The following is a 13,896-nucleotide window of genomic DNA, read 5'->3' as shown; positions in this document are numbered from 1 at the left end:
TTTTTTGTTTCATTTACTAATCGAATTGTTTTTAATATTTGTAACGTTGTACGACAATTTGAGTAAATAATAACGAATACAGACAATTTTGTTCGTGAATGTGAGTGCGATGCATTTCCATTTTTAATTCCTCTATGGCAAGCGCGTACGACCATAAAATCAAACCAAAATTCAAAATGAAAATCAAAATTCATTTATTTCAAATAGGCTGTTGACAAGCTCTTTCGAAAGGTCAGCTAATAATATTAAACTTAAGATAATGGTGATAATAATTATTCGAAAACTTAACATACATAGCATGATTGCAGACAAGCGGTCGCCTATACATGGGCGTAGCCAGGATTGTATGTAGAGGGGGGGGGGGAAGCTATAATACTTAAATTGATCATCTCCCATTACTAATTGATACTTACTGTCAGATCAAACCGAGTTTTTACGCCCTAAACTGAAAACAAATTTCAGCTTCAGTTTCGGTTTCGGCCGGTTTTCAACCGAAACGAAACTGTTCTCAACCCACAACCCACAACCCACATTTTTCCTAGTTCGGAACAACTGGTAATTTGAATTTAATTAACTTCTTTAAATAAAAATTTTAATAAAAAAAATACAACAGACTTCAAAAACTAAAAACGTACCCACTAAACTAAAAAGTGAAAAATAACATTATAATATGTTCTACCTGCTGATCAGTATGAAGGCGGTGCTATGCCGGTGATGTATTAATTCCAGCCATGTGAGAATATCTTGTTGTTGGATTTGTCCATGAAGGTTAATGCCCGTAAAAATGACCACGCTGGGCATGCGAGTTGGTCATTCGCAGGGCTGGATTTTCCGCACCGGTGTCGCTGCTGCCCGACACCGGCCTGTGCCATTTATGAAAATCCAGCCAGTTAGGAATGGTTATACCGCCATTGATCGGTCGCCAGTCACTCTGCAGGGTGCACCACGAGCAGGTGAGGTTGGCAGTTGGGGAGGCTAACTGGTACTAGCCTCCCCCTTACAGGTACATTCAAGCGTTGAAGTGTTTGTATGAAAGCGCCACCATGTCAGTCCGTACAGGATCAGACTACGAGACCAATCCAACTGCAGCGAGAAGTGCGGCAGGGAGATGTGATCTCCCCAAGACTTGGTCGCTGACTATGGGCCTTATTAGAAGGCTCAAAGTCACTCAGCGGGCGATGGAGCGAGCTATGCTTGGAGTTTCTCTGCGTGATCGAATCAGGAATGAGGAGATCCGCAGACGAACCAAAGTCACTGACATAGCTCAGCGAGTCGCGAAGCTGAAGTGGCAATGGGTGGGCCACATAGTTCGGAGAGCCGATGGACGTTGGGGTCCCAAGGTGCTGGAATGGCGACCCCGCACCGGAAAGCGCAGTGTTGGGCGACCCCCCACTAGGTGGACCGAGGATATCAAGCGAGTTGCAGGGAGCCGCTGGATGCTGGCGGCTCGAGACCGTTGTGCTTGGAGGTCCATGCACGAGGCCTATGTCCAGCAGTGGACGTCTATCGGCTGATAAGGAGAATATCTTATAGATTTAGATTTTGCAGACAGTGTTGTTTCATGTGGTCCTGTCAGAAATGGCTTAAATTAAGACAACACCGGCTAAGCACCGCCTTCATACTGATCAGCAGGTAGAACATATTATGATGTTATTTTTCGCTTTTTAGTTTAGTGGGTACGTTTTTAGGTTTTGAAGTCGGTTGTATTTTTTTTATTATTTTTCCATTTTTAGTGTAATTTTTCATCTCAAACGAATACATCAGACCCAATAACAAACCCATCTTGTTACAAAATTCTAAGCAATACAAATTAATCAAGCCCAAGCACAAAGTAGCTACCGTAAACCGTTAAGAACACACTAGACACCCATATAATTTTCGAAAGTTCCTCTCAATTTCTCCAGGATTCCATCATCAGATCTTGACATGATGGCAATGGGACCAAATGGAGACTATACCGTTTCAAACAAAAAAGAATTTTTGAAATCGGTCCAGGCGTCTTTGAGTAATCGGTGTAAAACCGATCGAATTGAGAACCTCCTCCTTTTTGAAGTCGGTTAATAAAACACATAATAATTACAAAATTAGCCTCAGAATTTGCTCTTGAATTTTTTATTAAATTTAAAAAATCTTTAATAGTTATTAGATATTTGCAGAAAACCAAAAGATCTTTTCATACTCCGGTTCCGTAGTCCACAAGGAACTCACTTGTAGTGTCGCTGGTCCGTCCGTCTGTCCGCGCAGAGACTGTTACTACTGATACAAACACGGAACCCTTATAAAATATCTCGCGCACATTTTAATGTACGTCTGTTTTCTCCGAAAGTACTGTATCTAGATTTTGAAAAAGTACAGAAATTAGCATTTTACTTGAAGACTTTCAGAAAGCTTTGAACATTTATTTTTGCATGTTTATATAAAATCATAGAATTAAAAGTCTAAACTCGTATCGAGTCGTAAATCTATGTATAATCTATGTATTTACTGATCATTTTACAAAAAGATAATTTAAAGCGTGAACGATTTTGATACAACCCTGTACAGTCGGTAAATGTAATAAAAATAGTTTATATCAATTGAACATTTTATTTAAATCATTTGGTTGTTATCTTAAATATATAAATGCATAGAATTATTCACAGTAAAATATTTAAAAACAGACATTTTAAAGATTACTTAAATATTTAAAATTAAAACGTCATATAAAAGATGAGATTTTCAGACAGTCTCTGTTACTTTGGAATTGGAAATCACAGCAGGGGGCGCCCAGCGGGGGGCGCTCAGTCGCCGCGGGCGCCCATGGCGCGGCACGTGGCGTCGTTGGGCGCGCCCAGCGCCAGCGTGCGGCCCGCCAGCGGCAGGCGCGTGGCGCGCGAGCGGCGCACGCGGCGGCCCGGCGCGCCCAGCCGCGACGTCAGCGTCACGTTGCGCGCGTGGTCGTGCGCGGCCGTGTGCGCGCGCACGCACAGCGCCACGCCGTCGTAGAAGTCCAGGTCGGCGTCCACGCGCACGCGCGGCTCCAGCTCGGCCGCCGCGTGCGCCGCCAGCGCGCCCCACGCCGCGCGCGCGCTCGCCTCCGCCCTCGCCGCCAGCGCCACGCGCAGCGCCAGCCGCGCGCGCGCCGTGCGCGCCCACAGCGACACCGTGGCGTCGGCGTCCAGCGCGGCCGCCAGCAGCGCGGCGCGCCGGTAGCGCAGCGCGGCGCCGCCCAGCAGCGGCAGCGCCGCGCGCGCGCCGGCCAGCGGGCGCAGCGCGCGCAGCACGGGCGTGGGCTCGCTGCCCGTGCCCGTCCACACGTGGCCCAGCAGCTCGGCCTGCCCGCGGAACAGCGGCAGCTCGCGCAGGCGCGCGCCGCCCACGCCCAGCGCCAGCCCCGCGCCCGCCTCCTCCGCCTCGCCCCCCGCGTCCCCCTCGGCCGCGCCGCCCGCCAGCGCGCCCAGCCCGCGCGTCCACAGCTCCACCTGCGCGGACACGGTTCAATATTAAACTCCTGTCGACGCAATCTAAAGAAACAACAATTTAAGCTGCACATTTTGAAACTCGTTTCTCGCAAGCAAATCTTTGTACGGAACCCGGTGCGCGGCCGACTGCCACTTGGCCGATTTCTTCATCCATTCAGTAGAGTAGTTCAGTGTAATCAAGTTCTTGGAATGGATACTCGTCTTCCATTTGGTGCAGTGTTAAAATAGTGATAGTATACCGAACTTCAGTGGGTGAGTTAATAGAAGTAAGGCCATTGCATTGTTAGTTAATTAGCTAGGAGCCAACACCAGCTGAGAATGGGGGAGTATTAGTATACTGTAAAAGGGCCCTTCAACCCAACTGGATCAGTTACAAGTCTGACATCAGCTGGTGGCTGACTCCTTGCTCTATCATAGATAACCCTGGTTTACATCTGATAGTATCAGCGCTATACTTGATCAATATAGAGGGTAGAACTGTAGTTGTAAGTAAAATGGTTGTTCCAATAATGATCGATAGTGTTTCTTAGTGTATCTTGCCATCCTTGACACATAAAGCTTGGAGCCTGCGCTGGGGCTACGGCTTCTCCGTTATCAGAATTAGTATTTAGTACGGCTCCGCCGATATCAGAAGTGGAATATGGTCAATGCCCCGATATATATATAAAACGTATTAAGTACGATTGCACCTTCTAGGTGTGACCACAGCACTCTTACAATAGTACAGTGAATGGGGGTTTTCACCTCCGTTTTCGTTGAACCTCCATCGATTTTTATGAAAATTGATGAATAGGTGGAGGATACCATCTTGCGCTTTTGCCCTGCAGGGCTAGCACGGGCAAGGGAGAAATTTATCCACGGGGAGAGGATAAAACGTTTATCCCCCACACTCGTTTTATCCACTCACCGCGCATGGGCACGTCGGTGGATATAATATCCCCGGTGGATAAACGGAGGGAAAAACTTGTCAACCCATTTGTATATCTATACTAATATTATAAAGAGGTAAAGTTTGTAAGTTTGTAAGTTTGTCACATTTTTTAAATGGGGTAATCTTCGGAACTACTGGTCCGATTTTAAAAATTCTTTCACCAGTAGAATGCTACATTATCGGGGAGTGCTATAGGCTATATTTTATATTGGTATCATATATATTAGATGAGTTATCACAGTTTTTGTCATACAGGTCGGACTGAAAATCCTCTTAAACAGACTTATTCGCATGCGCTGCCTTAACTATTGTGTAAAATTGAAATTAATGTATGGAGACTTTATGTAACTTTAAAAGTTCTACAAAAAAGTTCGCGACACCATATATCTATCTTATATATATTAGCAGATATAGTACCTTTTGTGTTTTAAAAATTATTAATTTTATATACTTAGGTTTACGTCATTATTTTTACAACTAAACTTTAATCCTTATTAAAATAAATTATTCAATAATCACAAGGATATTATGGAGATAAGATTTGCCCTTTACAGTATGTTAATTACTTAAATAGTTTCGGAGATAATACAAAATTTCTAAAAGACGCAGAAATTCCGCTATATGACGCCCGGCGCTTTCATTTACGTAGTTCCCGTTCCCGTGTGAATATGGGGATCAATCATAGCCTGTGACACTCGCAAATAACGTAGCTCTCTATTGGTAAAACAATTTTCCAAATCGGTCCAGTAGATCCAGAGATTACCTCCTACAACCACACGAACTTTACCTCTTTATATTATTAGCATAGAAGTCTCTATTTCTCTTAGTCATAGCACCACTCTCGAAGGACTGGACCGATTTTGCTAAGGGTAGGAGTAAGATAGAGAAGTTACAGGGTAGGGTAGGGTACGGGTAGGGAAGCGTAGGGGTAGGGTAGGTTTAGGGCCGGGTTTAGGGTAGTGGTAGGGGTAGAGGTAGGGTAGTGGTAGGGTAGAGGTACGGGTAGGATAGGGAAGTGGTAGTGTAGGGGTAGGATAGGCGTGAGATAGGGGTACGGGTGGGATAGGGGTAGGAAAAAGGATAGGGTACGGGGAGGGTAGGGGTAGGATGGGGGTAGGGTGTAGGTAAGGTAGGGGTAGGTTTGGGGTAGGGTAGGGTGGGGGTAGGGGTAGGGTAGGGTAGGGGTAGGGTAGATGTAGGGGTTGGGTAGGGTAGGGTTGGGGTAGTGGTAGGGTAGGGGTAGGGTAGGGTAGGGGTACGGTAGGGTAGGGGTAGTAGTAAAGTTGACATCGAAATTTACGCGGACGAAGTCGCGGGCGTCCGCTAGTATCTTATAAATTGGCATTAGGTATATTAATAGTCCGAAATAAACGTAAATTTGATAATATTTGGTTTTTTTGTGCATATTATTTATCTGTTTTCTGTTGGCATAGTTTTGTTTGGTGATTGTTTTTTGCGGTGGTTTGTAGTAGGTATCTATAGTATCTATCATACTAGCGGATCCGGTCAAGCTTCGTTTTGACATAAGTGCACTTGTTCTCTATCCCTACTCTACCCTTCTATACCTCTACCCCTACCCTACCCCTGCCCTACCCCTACCCTACCCCTGCCCTACCCCCCCTACCCCACCTCTAACCCCCCCTCTCCCCCCTCCCCCACCAAACCTACACCCCCCCCCCTACACCACCCCTACCCCTACCCTCCCCCACCCCTCCCCCGCCCCTAACCCCCCCTCCCCCACCCCTACACCAACCCTCCCCCACCCACCCTACCCCACCCCTACCCCACCCCCACCCCTACCTTACCCCTACCCTACCCCATATTGCGAAGCAATTGTTAAAGACCAAAACATGCGAGACATAATTGTTTTTTTAAGTAAAGTTTTATCCCCACATCAACTTCACAGGGATAAATTTATCGCGTTTAAATGTCAAAAGTCCCAAAGTATATCATTTTATCCACTCCATATGTCATAGTCGAGGAAAAGATCTCCACGCGTAATGTCAATCGGGGATTAATTTGTCTTTCCCTTGTGGCCATGCTATGACGGGTGGATTTATATCCTTAGTCAGTGGATATAATGGGTGGATAAAAATTTTATCCCTTGCTCATGCTAGCCCGGCTGGAGGTGGAAGTCACCACTTCTTGGAGGTGAAGATTATTTTAATAAAAATGACAGATTAGGACAGATAAATCTACGGAGGTTCAACGAAACCGTAGGTTGGGGCTAGTTTTGGCCTACAATGACTGTACTATAATAAATTATCATAAACGGCACTTAACGACAACACTACACGAGACAATAATATAAATGTAAAAATCACCAAACTAATCCTTAATCACTAAGTAAACTTGATGAGCTTTTTAAAAGAGGACAATGAAATACAAGTAAAGTCAGTATTGCTACTGAGCATATCGGATGAGCGGGCGCGGGCTGACCGGCTCCGAGAAAATAAAACGCTTCTGAACACGCTCCAGTCTATCACAGTGTGTGTGTCTGTGTGTGTCCCCGACGTACCGTGACGGTGTCGTCGGTGCGGTTGGCGGGCGACAGCACCAGCAGCCGCACGCGCCCGCGCCGCAGCAGCGCGCCGCTCGCCACCTGCCGCGACTCCAGCGCCGCGCGCCAGCCCGCGCCGCGCGCCAGCTCGCGCACCAGCAGCGACGACGTGCCGCCCGGCGCCTGCGCGTCCCAGCCGCGCAGCTCGGCCGGCAGCAGCCGCAGCAGCAGGCGCACCGGCTCGCCCTCCGCCGCCAGCGCGCGCAGCCGCTGCCACGCCAGCCGCCGCAGCTCGGCCGGTGCGCCGCGCAGCGCCAGCAGCACGCGCGGCAGGCCGAAGGGCGCCGGCGCCGCCGCGCGCAGCAGCAGGTCCAGCGCCGCCGCGCGCGCCTCCAGCGCGCCCGCGCCCAGCGCCGCGCGCTCCAGCGGCGCCAGGCAGGCGGCCGGCAGCGCGCCGCGCGCCGTCAGCAGCGCGTCCAGCGCGTCCAGCGCCGCGCCCGCCGCCGCGCCGCCGCCCGCCGCATGCCGCAGCAGCAGCTCGGCGGCCTCGGCGCGCCGCAGGTTGCCGAGCGCGGCCAGGCACACGCGCCGGCACTCGTCGTGCGCGCAGGCCGCCAGCGAGCGCGCCAGCAGGCGGTGCGCGGCGGCCGCAGCGGCGGGCGAGGCGCGCGCGGCGGCGGCGGCGCCGGCCAGCAGCGCGCTCTCGCGCAGTTCGTCGTCGGCCAGCTCGTCGGCGAGGCGCAGCGCGTCCTCGGCGGCGGCGTCGTGCGGGCGCTCGGCCTGCGCCAGCGCCGCGAAGTAGGCGTGCGCCAGGGCGCGCGGCGCGTCTCGCTGGCGCAGGCGCAGGAAGGCGACGGCGGCGCGGTGGTCGGCGGCGCCGCCCGCCAGCCCCAGCGCCGCCAGCGCGCCGGCCAGCTGCTCGGCGTCGGCGCCGTCGTGCAGCAGCGCGGGCAGGCGCGCGCGCGCCGCCAGCAGCAGCAGCGCGGCGCGCGCGGCCCGCAGCGAGCCGCCGAGGCCGGGGGCGCCGCCGGCGGCGTCGCGCGCGGCTGCGCTCAGCTCCTCGTCGGTCGGCGCCGCGACCTGATCCTGATTACAGTCATTGTTAAAGTGACGTTAAGGTTTGACATTGACAGCTTACACTGGATATGAATTCAATTCCAGGTGTTTTTATTGACTGTTTTTTTTTACTGTATGGTCTATGTTTAGTTTGTAAACAAGTAAGCGAAACAAAAAAAAATATTTATCTAATTAATGCGGCATCTAAAAATTCTGAAAATTATTTCTTCTGTCCGTAAAAAATACTATCGACCTGCTTATAAATTATAAATAACTAGCGGACGCCCGCGACTTCGTCCGCGTAAAAATCGATGTCAACTTTCAACCCCTATTTCACATTCTATTTTGCAAGTTTTATAACTTATACCTAATAAATAGTCCACAGTGTCATTTTAGGACTTTCCGTATAAACTTTCACCCATTTCTGATTTTGTTTTCGCGACAAAATGTATCCTATTATCCTTCTACGTATTAGGGTCTCAAATCGACTTAAGTATCATTTGAATTCATTCTGTAGTTTCAGCGTGAAAAAAAAAGGCAAACAGACAGACAAAAAATAAAAAATAGGCTTCAGGATCGATCTCCTACCTCTACCCTATCTGTACCCTAACTGTATCCTACCCCTACCCTACCCGTAATCTTCCCTTTCCCTACTCCTAGGATAGGGCTAGGCCCTACCCCTACCCTACCCAAATCAAATCAAAATCAAATCAAAAATCATTTATTTCAAGTAGGCTCAGTTTACAAGCACTTTTGACACGTCAGTTGACTATTTGTAAAGATTCTACCACTACCCCTAACCTAGGCATACACTCCCCTACCCTGCCCTATCTTCTATAGGGGTAGGGTACCCCTACCCTACTTTTACCCCTACGCTACTTTTACCCCTACCCTACCCTTACACAACCCCTACCCTACCTGTACCCTACCCTACCCTACCCTATACTTTCCCTACCTTACCCACACCCTTAACAAAATTGGTCCAGCCCTATGAGCGTGGTGCGATGACAAAGGATAATAGAGACTTCTATGCTAAAATTATAATATTTGGATCTACTGGACCGATTTGAAAGATTGATTTACCAATAGAAAGCTACGTTATTTGCGAGTGTCATAGGCTATGTTTGATTCCCATATTCACACAGGAACGGGAACTACGTAACTGAAAGCGCGGGGCGTCATGTAGCGGAATTTCTGCGTCTTTTAGAAATTTTGTATTACCTCCGAAACTATTTAACTAATTAACATACTATAAAGGGCAAATCTTATCTCCTTAGTATCCTTGTGATTATTAAATAATTTATTTTGATAAGGATTTAAGTTATGTAGCATAAATAATGACGCAAACCAAGGTATATAAAATTTATAATTTTTAAAACACAAAAGGTACTATATCTGCTAATATATAGAAGATAAATATATAGTGTCCCGGACTTTTTTGTAGAACTTTTAAAGATACACAAAGCCTCCATACATTAATTTAAATTTCACACAATGGTTAAGGCAGCGCATGCGAATAAGTCTGCTTAAGAGGATTTTCGGTCCGACCTGTATGACAAAAACTGTGTTAACTCGGCGAATATATATCATACTAATATAAAATATAGCCGCCTAGTATAGTTGTAAATATAGTATAGTATATGATACTTATTAGTGTGAAATATTTTATCTGAGTCAGGTCCATTTTTTTGGCACAACATATTTTCTATATATATATGTATTAGTTTTAAGTTATTATTACGATGTAAATGTATTAGTTTTAAGTTATTATGTAGTTATGTGTTGTGTTAACAAATAAATGATTTCTATTCTATTCTATTCTAAATAAAAACAGTAGGATGGGGGTAGGGTAAGGTAGGGGTAGGGCAGTGTAGCGTAGGAAATAGGGATAGGAAAGAAGTGCACTAAGTCAAAGTGTAGCTTGTCCGGCTCCGCTAGTATTGTATAAGTAATTTTACTAGCCATCAGTGTACAGTGAAACAAATCGTGGTGTGTGTTGCATTATGGTTTGTGTTTGTGTTGCATTATGTTAGGCTTAATAATAATAAATAATAATAAATATACTTAAACAATACACATCACTATCTAGCCCCAAAGTAAGCATACAGAGTAGCTTGTGTTATGGGTGCTAAGATAGTTGATATTATAATTATAATATTAATATACAATTATATACTACATATAAATACTTATATAATGTATAAATACACACAGACACTGGAAAACACCCATGCTCATCACACAAATATTTTCCAGTTGTGGGAATCGAACCCACGGCCGTGGATGCAGAAAGCAGGGTCACTACCCACTGCGCCACGCGGCCGTCAAATTTTAATACGTATTTTGTAGGATAGATAAAAAATCAAAGAAAATGTTCAGAAGGAACAGAGATGGAGTTATACACAGACACTCGGCTCGCGTCGCGCCGGCGGGCGACGAGACGCCGATCGTGTGGCGACATTCGACTCGGGTCAGTTCAGTGACAAGATAATATTGTTGCAACTCTGCGAGCAGTGAAGTTGACCGCTGGCCGGCGCCGCGTCGCTGGCCGTCTGACCCAGGCGAGCGGCACGGCGACTGACGTGGCGCTTCGCTTATCTCGCTTATGTTTATGTTATACTGAGATCGCTTATCGCGTGTCGGTCGCGGCGCGCACGTCTCCACACTCATTATTTTTAAATTAAGTTATACTTATACAATAGATATACTGAGTTATTACTGTTGTTGCCACTATGATAAGTTGTAGTAAAACTTAAATACATACATAATTAATATCCCCTGGGCCGAGATAGCCCTGTGGACCACTGCCTCTGATTCTGCAGCGTGTAGGTTCAAATGTGGTCCAGAGTGAGCACCTCCAACTATTCAGTTGTGTGCATTTAAAGAAATTAAATATCATGTGTCTCAAACTGTAAAGGAAAAGGAAAAACATCGTGAGGAAACCTGCATACCAGAGAATTTTTTTAATGCTCTGCGTGTGTGATGTCTGCCAATCCGCACGGGTTGATATGGGTTAATATACGAGTAACTACACTGCAGTCACTCGGGTATACCTTGTTCGTACATTTTATAGTGAAAGACAATTGCACAGTTTGATTTTTCTTTTCATTGAAGGAATAAATGAATAAGTGACCACGATAAGTGATACCTCATCGTCGGCCAGGTGGTCGGGCGGCTGCGCGGCCAGCGGCGAGGCGCGCAGGGCGGCGGGCAGCGCGGCCAGCGCGGCGGCCAGCGAGGCGGCGCGCGCGGGCGCGGCCGGCGCGTGCTGCTCGCGCGTCAGGCGCAGGAAGGCGCGCGCCTTGAGCCCCGCGCCCGCCGCCGCCTCGCCCAGCTCGTGCAGCTCGTCGGCGTACAGCTCGCGCAGCTCGCCCTCCGCCAGCGAGTAGCGCACGGCGCGCCGCGAGCGCACCTCGTCCGCCGCGCCCCAGCCCGCGCACACGCAGCCGCGCTGCGCACACGCAACACTTGTGACATGGTCTCTACACTTACTATCTAAATCTGACAGACATAGGACAATATGAGAAATTAAAACATAGACATTATGAGAAACACTCCCTATGTCTTTCGAATTTAATAATTAAATTAAATTGTTGGAATTTCTTGATTATCTAAATACAAAAACAAAATTGTACACTCTTTGCAATCTAACAAATATTACATTGATTTCCATCTATTATTTCTAATATCATTCCATAGTATTACATTCCTTCATGTAATATTATGAGATAAGAATGTAGCATTACCAAAATATATACGAATTTTCTTAAAATATAGTGGACTTCTTTTATATTTATAACTTCATCTGCCTCATGAAATGTACTGTGTGTGCAGTTCTTTCTTTCTCTATACTCACTACTACACTATACACTACTGAGTGTGCGGAGACAACTTCTAGATAGGCTGGCATGTTATCCGTGTATCCCCACAAGATAACAAAATTAATTGAGAATGGATGTCAAGAGAAAGTTGCCTGTTAACTATTAGTAGGTACTCAAGTTTGAACAACAACAAGTGTAACCTCACCTTGATCTTCCGGAAGCTGTCCTCGGAGAAGGTCTCATACTGCACCTCACACTCACCCGACACGTCTGTCTCGTTGACGAGCCCCTCCACCTCTTGGAACTGGAAACAGTTTGATTTTTGAGACCTGCCGGAGACAGCTTAGCTGAACATCACTGACAGCAGACACCTTGTGGTAGACATCTGGAGCTGCGTACTGGTGTTTAGGTGATGTTTACTGTGTTATATCTTCACCTTCAGATGTTTATGACAAAAACAGTAGATGACTGAGAGGCTGGGGTGTTACACACCTGACTACCATATTTTGGGCAATTTTGAAAATTTGTTGAAAGATTAAAAAGCTCAACATGTTATAGCCCGACTTGGGTCTGCAACTCGGGACTCGTCAGAACCACCGGCTGAGCACAGGAGCACTCCGCTGCACCGTGCCTCACCTGCAGCACGCTGAGCAGCGAGCGCTTGAAGTTCTGCACGTCGAGCGGCTCGGCCGGGTCCAGGTAGGCGGCGCGCACCAGCCCGCGCTCGAAGTGCGCGTAGAACACGCCGAGCGGCAGCGAGTCCCACAGCGACTCCACGGGCCGGTACTCCGCGTTGGCGTGCTTGCCGCGCGCGTGCAGGCGCGGCGCCGCCAGCTCCAGGCGCAGCAGCAGCTCGCGCCCCGCCGCCCACGCGGGCAGCACGCGCAGCGTGGCCAGCACCTTGTGGCTGACCTCCCGGTCGCGCCGCTCGGCCGCGTTGAGCAGCGTCGTGGCGTCCACGGCGTAGGCGGCCGGCGCGCCGGGCGGCACCGCGCTCGTCGCCCGCGCCGCCCGCAGCGCGCCCAGCAGCAGCAGCAGCGCCGCCGCCCTCATCTCGGCGAGTGCGTCCGCTCGCTACCGGCCGCACACCGGTGCATGCGCAACACGCAGTATTTGCGGTTCACTGGAACGATACACCCTCGCGAACACTCCCGACTGGTAACGCGTGCGATAAACACTACACTACTGTCAACTAAACTAATTCAATGAAAAACTATTAAAAATAAAAAAAACCGAAAGGCAATTTCAAAGTTATCGGTTGACCTCCGAAGTTCGGAGCACAAGTTCAAACTTCAAAGCTGACTGCTGATTATTATTATGTATTGAGTCTGGGTGAAGTAAACTTAAACTGCCAAGTGCCAACTGGCGCTGCGCTGAGCGCTAGCCGCTGCGCCGGCGAACCTTGCACGACCGAGCACGGTGCAAGTCAAATCTGACAAATGACATGACAATGACAAGTTGACAACCACAGATTAGTAGATACTATTGACAACTGACAAAGTGACAACCACCGTCGACCGCTGCCAATACCTATTTTCCAAATTCCCTACAAATCGAAATGAAATTCCGTAAATTGGGGAAGAACAACGATATTTTATATTTATACTATAGATATATTACGTGGCTTAAAAAATCACCGCAGAAAGTAATTCGAATTCAGCTACTACACTGAGCTGGCACATTTTTTTGTTTACTTACATTGTATATTTATGTAGGTACTAATATTATAAAGAGGTAAAGTTTGTAAGTTTGTAACATTCTTTAAATGGGGTAATCTTCGGAACTACTGGTCCGATTTCAAAAATTCTTTCACCAGTAGAATGCTACATTATCGGGGAGTGCTATAGGCTATATTTTATATTGGTATCATATATATTAGACGTGTTATCACAGTTTTTGTCATACAGGTCGAACCGAAAATCCTCTTAAACAGACTTATTCGCATGCGCAGCTTTAACTATTGTGTAAAATTAAAATTAATGTATCTTTAAAAGTTCTACAAAAAAGTTCGCGACACCATATATCTATCTTCTATATATTAGCAGATAGATATAGTGCCTTTTGTGTTTTAATAATTTATAATTTTATATACTTAGGTTTACGTCATTATTTATATAACTAAACTTT

The 13,896-nt window shown here is 47.4% G+C and overlaps 1 protein-coding gene across 1 annotated transcript; it reads right to left on the bottom strand.

Annotated features, from left to right (window-relative positions):
• Nucleotides 1–2,566: 2,566 nt before the first annotated feature.
• On the bottom strand, nucleotides 2,567–13,245 carry LOC128199185 (microsomal triacylglycerol transfer protein). The gene is made up of 5 exons (XM_052887570.1): nucleotides 12,406–13,245; nucleotides 11,975–12,073; nucleotides 11,097–11,399; nucleotides 6,911–7,978; nucleotides 2,567–3,461 (listed from the first exon to the last, which is right to left on the bottom strand). Exons 1-5 carry the CDS (start codon nucleotides 12,820–12,822, stop codon nucleotides 2,781–2,783), a joined length of 2,568 nt encoding a protein of 855 aa, XP_052743530.1. The 5' UTR covers nucleotides 12,823–13,245; the 3' UTR covers nucleotides 2,567–2,780.
• Between the last annotated feature and the right edge of the window lie 651 nt (nucleotides 13,246–13,896).

This window comes from Bicyclus anynana, chromosome 19, assembly GCF_947172395.1.
Source record: "Bicyclus anynana chromosome 19, ilBicAnyn1.1, whole genome shotgun sequence".
NCBI classification, from domain to species: Eukaryota; Metazoa; Arthropoda; class Insecta; order Lepidoptera; family Nymphalidae; genus Bicyclus; species Bicyclus anynana.
Note: the sequence above shows the minus strand (reverse complement) of the source record. Positions and strands in the feature narration are given on the sequence as shown.